The sequence below is a fragment of the Electrona antarctica genome (assembly GCF_951216825.1).
Source record: "Electrona antarctica genome assembly, chromosome: 22".
Classification (NCBI taxonomy): Eukaryota; Metazoa; Chordata; class Actinopteri; order Myctophiformes; family Myctophidae; genus Electrona; species Electrona antarctica.
In genome coordinates, this window is record NC_136805.1 from 3912677 (window position 1) to 3921195 (window position 8519).

The 8519-nt window shown below is 46.1% G+C and overlaps 1 protein-coding gene across 2 annotated transcripts in view; it reads right to left on the reverse strand.

The window, feature by feature from the left end:
* The window catches only part of heatr1 (HEAT repeat containing 1), a 57774-nt gene that overhangs the window by 18599 nt on the left and 30656 nt on the right, over nt 1–8519 (reverse strand). For both annotated transcript variants that reach the window (XM_079492984.1, XM_079492983.1), the window contains exons 32-37: nt 6769–6950; nt 6179–6234; nt 5658–5781; nt 4935–5075; nt 4248–4558; nt 767–917 (exon numbers count right to left, since the gene is read on the reverse strand). In XM_079492984.1, the coding sequence (XP_079349110.1) occupies nt 767–917; nt 4248–4558; nt 4935–5075; nt 5658–5781; nt 6179–6234; nt 6769–6950 (965 nt within the window). The remainder of the gene's footprint in view (nt 1–766; nt 918–4247; nt 4559–4934; nt 5076–5657; nt 5782–6178; nt 6235–6768; nt 6951–8519) is intronic.

Below are 8519 nucleotides of genomic sequence, written 5' to 3' on the forward strand. Positions count from 1 at the left end.
GCTGAGGAAGTGGGGCAGGGTCTAGGTTACCTGTAAGGTAGTTTTGTGCAGGTAGTTTACCTGTAAGGTAGTTTTGTGCAGGTAGGGGCTGAGGAAGTGGGGCAGGGTCTAGGTTACCTGTAAGGTAGTTTTGTGCAGGTAGTTTACCTGTAAGGTAGTTTTGTGCAGGTAGGGGCTGAGGAAGTGGGGCAGGGTCTAGGTTACCTGTAAGGTAGTTTTGTGCAGGTAGTTTACCTGTAAGGTAGTTTTGTGCAGGTAGGGGCTGAGGAAGTGGGGCAGGGTCTAGGTTACCTGTAAGGTAGTTTTGTGCAGGTAGTTTACCTGTAAGGTAGTTTTGTGCAGGTAGTTTACCTGTAAGGTAGTTTTGTGCAGGTAGGGGCTGAGGAAGTGGGGCAGGGTCTAGGTTACCTGTAAGGTAGTTTTGTGCAGGTAGGGGCTGAGGAAGTGGGGCAGGGTCTAGGTTACCTGTAAGGTAGTTTTGTGCAGGTAGGGGCTGAGGAAGTGGGGCAGGGTCTAGGTTACCTGTAAGGTAGTTTTGTGCAGGTAGGGGCTGAGGAAGTGGGGCAGGGTCTAGGTTACCTGTAAGGTAGTTTACCTGTAAGGTAGTTTTGTGCAGGTAGGGGCTGAGGAAGTGGGGCAGGGTCTAGTTTACCTGTAAGGTAGTTTTGTGGAGGTAGGGGCTGAGGAAGTGGGGCAGGGTCTAGTTTACCTGTAAGGTAGTTTTGTGGAGGTAGGGGCTGAGGAAGTGGGGCAGGGTCTAGTTTACCTGTAAGGTAGTTTTGTGCAGGTAGGGGCTGAGGAAGTGGGGCAGGGTCTCCACCAGCCGCTGCAGGGCGGTCACGGCACTCAGCAGGTAGATCTCGTTGGACATGATGTCCTTCCTGTCCTTCAGGGTCTGAAGAACCGCTGGCATCAGCCTGGTGGGACAAACGGAGGACGACACGACACGCCGTCACAATAATGTACATAATGGATAGCATTTTTATAGCGCTTTTGGCTTTTCTATGCACTACGTGCCTACTCAAAGCGCTTTACATTCATTCATACATTGGGAGGTGAAGCAGCAAACAGTCGACGCCAGCGTCCTGACTTCCCACATTCACACACCAATGGTGGCAACCACTGGAGGCAAGGTGGGGTTCAGTGTCTTGCCCAAGGACACTTTGACATGTGGACAGGAGGAGCCGGGATTCGAACCGCCGACCCATGGATCATTGGATGACCTGCTCTACCTCCTGAGCCACAAACAGCCATCCCACAATAGTACATAATGCCGGGCTAGACAACTGTGCGTGTGTTCGATCGATGAGCGCCGGTTGAACGCTGCCAAAATGTGGCTGTGTTCCAGTCAAATATGCAACGTGCATAATGTTGGTTAGACATACCGACAGTCTGACAGTCATTAGTCCGACAACACCGTCGCTCCCGACAACAATGTGCTGCGGGTTACAAATCACCCGTGGCTCCCGACAACAATGTGCTGCGGGTTACAAATCACCCGTGGCTCCCGACAACAATGTGCTGCGGGTTACAAATCACCCGTGGCTCCCGACAACAATGTGCTGCGGGTTACAAATCACCCGTGGCTCCCGACAACAATGTGCTGCGGGTTACAAATCACCCGTCGCTCCCGACAACAATGTGCTGCGGGTTACAAATCACCCGTCGCTCCCGACAACAATGTGCTGCGGGTTACAAATCACCCGTGGCTCCCGTGTGCGGTTAGGGTTATAGCGGGGCAGATAGCGGAAATAATCGTTCACTTGCGGATACAAGCACCAAAATTGGTACACATACTCCTTAGGGATTGCTCTTTTGATAAAACCATTGTGCCAAATAAAATTTCAATATGGCGGCCATTTTTCAAGATGGCCGCCATTGAATATACAGTAATATTGCATTTCGCAATAAAATCCCATAGACTTGTGCTATTTGAATGATCTTGGTATCAAATCATACATTTTTCACTATGTAGAATCCAAATTTGGACCCATGGACTTACTCACGGGCTTCCTTGTACCATATATCAGTCCCGGAATCCTAATATTCTGCTAAATTAGAGGTTTGTGTTATGCCTGATTCAGGAAAAATGGATGGTAGTGTATATCTTAATATTGTTAGAGGTTTAGTGTGTGTGTGTGTGTGTGGGGCGGGGGGGGGGGGGGGGGGGATGTCAACGTACAGCCAGGGCACACTGGTGGCACCGCATGTGAAACTCAGCATGGGGTTCAGTATCAGCTGAGTAATTTGTTTGGTGTAGCTAAATAATGACTTCAGTGTCCCAAATGTTGTCTAATAAGCCCTGCATATTTTAGCTAGATTACATGTAGTGTACCATGTATGATGTTAGACAACCGTGCCTGAATTGACAGGTTACCAGCACGGGAGAGTCGAGCCAATGGTAAGGGGGCTATACATGACTTATTCATGGTCTTACCAACATGGTGTACAGATCGCACAGGACTTAAATGATACTGGATGAACGATCGGGCTAGGTGTAGATTTTATTGTCGAACCTAGTCGTATCCCATACCTTATTGTGCATGATGGCGGTAAAAGGATGTATTCTTCACTGAATACAGATAATGATCATACTGTGATACCTTGATTACCATTCACCAAGATGTCTAATATAGACCCAGGACCGCCTAAATTCAAAACTGACTGGAGCAAGTGTTGTCTTTGCAATGAGAAGAATAGTATGAGCTCTCATCACCACATGCAAGACAATCACAACAACAACTAATATTCCCTTGGTGGCATTGAATAAACTCTGAGGAGGAACAAGGCACAATATCACGAAGGTTGTCGCATTATGTTCAACAACACGAAACTGGAGAGAGTGAGAACCACAAAACGAAAAGCAGAGAGTGCTCAGCCAGTGGAATGCCAGACCAAGTGGAGTAGAACCAGCATTAAAAGCCAAACATGTTTCAGATGTGACAAAGATGTTGCATACTCTGAACTCACAAGAAAGCTATGACGATGAATCTCAATAAGAGAGTTGCAAGACTCAGTGGTGGAGATGTTATTGCACAGGAGCTCCAATACCACACTGCTTGCTTGGCAGACCTGTACAATAGAGAGAGGTCATAACTCACAACCACAAATAGACTGGAAAAGGAACATTCAGATTTTAGATCTGGTGAGGGTCCTTCAGTCCTCCGACTTGCAGACATATAGTTCACCTGTACGCCCAGTGCCTGGAACAGCTGGGTGTTGATGCACCTGCTGTCAACTCCACAAGACTGAATGAAAAACTGCTGTAAGAAATACCTGATTTGGAGGGACTTGTGGTCCAGCATATATGTCTTTGCAAGATGTTAGCTGCTTTGCTAAGGACAATAGCTTCACTATAAGAGTCAGAGGCTTCTGACAAGCCAAAGCCTACATCTTTCTGGAAAGCCAAAAGAACATCCCTTCCCTGCTTGTGAGCCTCCAACTCAGGTATTTCTGACAGTCTTACAGTCTTGTGGAGTTGACAGCAGATGCATCAACACCCAGCTGCATTCCACTGGCTGAGCGCACTCTGCTTTTCGTTTTGTGATTCTCACTCTCCAGTTTTGTAATGCGACCACTTTTGTGATATTGCGCCTGGTTCCTCCTCAGATTTTCTTCAATGCCACCACCATCATCAAGTCTGTCTGGATCCATTGTATTAATATGCATCTCATTCATTGTGTGAAAGAGGGGAATATTAGTTGCAATCATAGTGTAGCCATCATGTTGTGATGGTCTTGCATGTGATGAGAGCTCTTTACTATTCTTCTCTTTGCAAAGACAACACTTGCGAAAGGGAAATTCTTGGCCGAAACCGAATACCGAATATAGGAAACAGTTGGCCGAAAACCGAATACCGAATATACAAATATGATTAATATTATATATCTTTTTTCCTACCATTGCTGTCATGGCTGTACCTGATTTATGGCAAAAGGAATGGTTATGACAAAACTTAACTTAAATAATAATCACTATTATGGGTCCATAAAACATTTATTCAGCTCTTTTGAGCTGAATAAATAGTTAATAAAAAAAAGGAAAAATAATAATATATTTTATTTAATAAAAAAAAACAAAAAACGAATGGTTCAAGCCCATTAATTAAGATTCGAGTGCCAACCCTAACGAGCGAACATTCGAACCTTGAATGTTTGGGGACAGCCTTAACACACACACACACACACACACACACACACACACACAGGTGCAATTTAAAAAAATAATAAAAAAAGAACTGTGCGTACTTAGGTAGCTGTGGGATGGCGCGGGCCTTGAGCGTGCTGACCACCTCGGCGATGCAGAGCAGCGCGCTGCCCGTCACGTTCCTCTCCTCGTCTGCGCTCGTCACCAGCGCCACGGCGCGCTCCAGCACGGGCACGAACGCCTCCTGGTGGTCGGCGCCGAAGTTGCGGCAGAGCAGCTTGAGGCTGTAGAGCGCCGTCTGGCGGTTGATGGCCTGGTCCTCCCGCTCCTCCTCCTCCGCCGCCACCTTGCCGCCGGGACCCTTACCCACAATGCTCAGCAGGTCAGAGGTCAGTTGGAGGAGAACGGTGACCTGAGATGGAGGCGAGGTGAAGGAAACGGTCAATACCTCCTATTAAAACAGTTAACCCATTTAGAACTGTGAACATTTCTGTGTTCTAAATCCTAAAAGTTTGTATGTGTGTGTACTGTATGTGTGACTGTGTGTGTCTACTGTATGTGTGTGTGTGCGTGCCTGTTGCTCCTGCGTCCTGTGCTGCAGCTTGTTGTTCAGCAGGTCTGTGTGTGTGTGTGTGTGTGTGTGTGTGTGTGTGTGTGTGTGTACCTGTTGCTCCTCCCACTGCGTCCTGTGCTGCAGCTTGTTGTTCAGCAGGTCCATGTGTGTGTGTGTGTGTGTGTGTGTGTGTGTGTGTGTGTGTGTGTGTGTGTGTGTGTGTGTGTGTGTGTACCTGCTGCTCCTCCCACTGCGTCCTGTGCTGCAGCTTGTTGTTCAGCAGGTCCATGGCCTTCCTGCGGACCGACGGCAGCTCGTTACCCATCAGCCCTCTGATCACCGGGATGAAGGTATCCGTGGGCAGCAGGGCGTTCACCTGGTGGTGGGGAGGACACAGAGCCAACACGTCAGAACAGAAGACACAGAGCCACCACGTCAGAACAGAAGACACAGAGCCACCACGTCAGAACAGAAGACACAGAGCCACCACGTCAGAACAGAAGACACAGAGCCACCACGTCAGAACAGAAGACACAGAGCCACCACGTCAGAACAGAAGACACAGAGCCACCACGTCAGAACAGAAGACACAGAGCCACCACGTCAGAACAGAAGACACAGAGCCACCACGTCAGAACAGAAGACACAGAGCCACCACGTCAGAACAGAAGACACAGAGCCACCGCGTCAGAACAGAAGACACAGAGCCACCGCGTCAGAACAGAAGACACAGAGCCACCGCGTCAGAACAGAAGACACAGAGCCACCACGTCAGAACAGAAGACACAGAGCCACCACGTCAGAACAGAAGACACAGAGCCACCACGTCAGAATGGCGCCGCAGGAACCTAACCGGGTCTCGACTAATAATGGAAGTACATTCATCTGTTTTCATTATGGATCAATTAAAAAGCATATGTTAGAGATTTCCGCCCCTACGGTATCAGCATTGCAGTACCTTGTCCAGAACGTCATAGGCCTTGGTGAGCAGAGCTCTCCAGAACTTGGCGGTGGGTTTGTCTGCGTTCTCCTCCACGCAGCGAGCTACCGTGTGGATGTAGCGCAGGATCTCCTCCAGGAGGCTAGAATGCAGGAGTTATTTGATTATCATAATATTTTAGCAGACATAATAAAGACAAAAAAGGAAAGAAAGAAAGAGGGCATAATTTCAAAACAATGAGTCATTAGACTCATTACGATAAGTTAGAGAGTATGTGTGAAAAGTGGAAGGCATTCAGCTAAATACTGAGTAGGTTCAGTGTGACATTTGAGCAAGATGATCTAAAAATGGCTACCAGATAACATAACATAAGACTTGCTGAATTGTCCATCTGTCGTAACGAATGTTCTCCATAATGTAATATACAAGTACGTTCAGATAACATTGAATCAGGAGAGCTATTTACCGGAACAAAAAACACCAACGGTTCAATACAAAAGAGTTTAAAAATCACATGATGGATTTGAACCAGCGCTCACCTCTGTTGTAGCTGCTGTAGAGACTCGTCTATGACGTTATCGGCGTCGTCTGCGACCTGTGATGGCAGACACAACACAGTGCGGTGTGGTCATACGTTCATTCGGCGACTAAAACTAAGACGAAAAATGTTCGTCGACGACCTTTTTTCACTGACTAACTAAATGAAAACTAAGCTATGATGACTAAATCTAAATCGTCAACAAATACAAACTAGACTAAAATGTTAGGAAGGGACTAGTGGACAAGAGATCCAGTACAGTCATTTTACACTTGGTTGCATGCTGAAAATAGCCGATCTACAAGCTCACAATGCGTCGCAGCGTGGCGTGTTGTGAGCTTGTAGATCTGCTATTTTCAGCATGTGTAAAATCAGTCATTACGATGGCATCAAGGCCCGCCAAAATACATTTTAGTCGACTAAATCAACTGTAGATGTAAACTCTTATGATATTTAGTTGACTAACACTAAAACATTCCAGGTGAATGTGACTGAAACTAAATGAAAACTATTGAAGAGACTATGACTAAAACTAAAATAAAAAATTTGCTGCCAAAAACAACACATCTAGGAATGTTGTCCACTGTATACCTTCTCTATGAAGCTGGTGGAGGAGAGCAGCTGGGCCATGAAGGACACGGAGAGGAACTTGAAGTGCCGCAGCTCCTTGCTGCTGTGGACCTCCGGGTTGAAGATCAGGTCCTCCATGCTCTCCTCCCCGTCCTTCTTGGAGGGTCCACGGCGGCCACGGCCCGCGGCCCCCTTCACTGGAGCTGCACGGGAGCGCAGAAATTACTTTTTGTCAATCAATCAATCAAGTGTGTGAGTGTATGGGACCCGAATGGAAACAAGACCGCAAGGTCTTTCTTCGGTGAAATCCTTTTGGACAAAATGCCTGACTGTACCTTGTGCTGTTTGCATCTACGGAACATACTGTATACAGGGAAGATGTTAAAGCCTCATTTGTACTTAACCCTCTTGTGGCCGTGCCTAATTAACAGTGGATTGTGCCTTCAGCCAGCACTATTCATATGTTTAATTTGTCATTTTAATGCCAATAGAAAAATCCGCGATATACACACTATATCTCATTTTGACGGGGCAAGACTATAGTATTGGGACAATCAGTCCTGATGGTGGCGGTAACGTCACCATTGTGCCGATTCTGACCAAAGAGAGCGAGTGAACGATGACCACTTCCGGTTTGGATCAAAATATCCGGTAGTATCTTTGCTACTGTGCAACACCATCAGATGTCCGGAATGCTAAGCTATCATCGTATTTTTCACAACTAAGTCAAATTAAGCTCTAATCAAGCCCAAAACATCGCATTTTACGCAGCGATGCATGCGCGGATTTCGGCCGGTTTTAGGAAGATTACATCGGCCGTTAGCCAAATTAGCCAAAAAATGCAAAATTTTGCGACATTAAGCTCCCGATTATTGGGAATCAATCGATTACGTCAATTACGTCAATAGCCATAAGGGGGTTTTAATTGGGTGCAACTGTTAAAACATAATAATAGATAATTGATTGAATAAAATAAAATATCGATTTTTGGGGACATAAAAAAAAAAAATCATATAGATAAAATATCTGATCTACAACACATCGCGATGAGACCGAAACACTTTTAGTGTGGCGGAATTTTTCATAATAAAAGGCGCACGTGAAGATTTTGTTTCCGCTGTGGCTAGAAAACTAAACTGTGGTCAGCATGACGTGGTGGTAGTAGTGATGTCATAGGCCATCCTGTGACATCATGTGGTATTAGACGTGTTGGGGGTATTAACCATAAACTGTAGAAAGTGTAAAACATTGGTGTTGGTATTTGTTTCAAAGCATTGAACTTTATATAACTGAACGGCTGCCTTTACTACCAGACGGCCAGTTAGCTCAGCTGGTTAGAGCGTGAGTCTAATAAGCTCAAGGTCGTGGGTTCGATCCCCGTACCGGCCACTTATGTTCTTAGCAGCACCATTGTTTGTTCCGTTTGTTTTTTGAGGGCCGCTAAGCTTTTGGTGTATGTGCACAAACGTTGTCCCACACATCAATGGGAACATTACATTCCCATTGATAATGAATGGACACATTTTACGTCAGTGTCTATTTTACGTCATCATGTATGATGATAAGAGCGCCCCCCACTTCACATAAGTGTGTTTTTTTTTTTTTACATTGTAACAAATGTCGGACAACGCGACAAACGTCTCCGCATTTCCTGATCACAAGCCGGTAGGATCCAGGCGAGCCTGTTGGCTTCAATGCATTCCAGTGATAAAAAGATTATTGGTTGGTTTTTCATTAGAATCCGCTAAGCTCACAAGGTCTGTGTGTGTGTC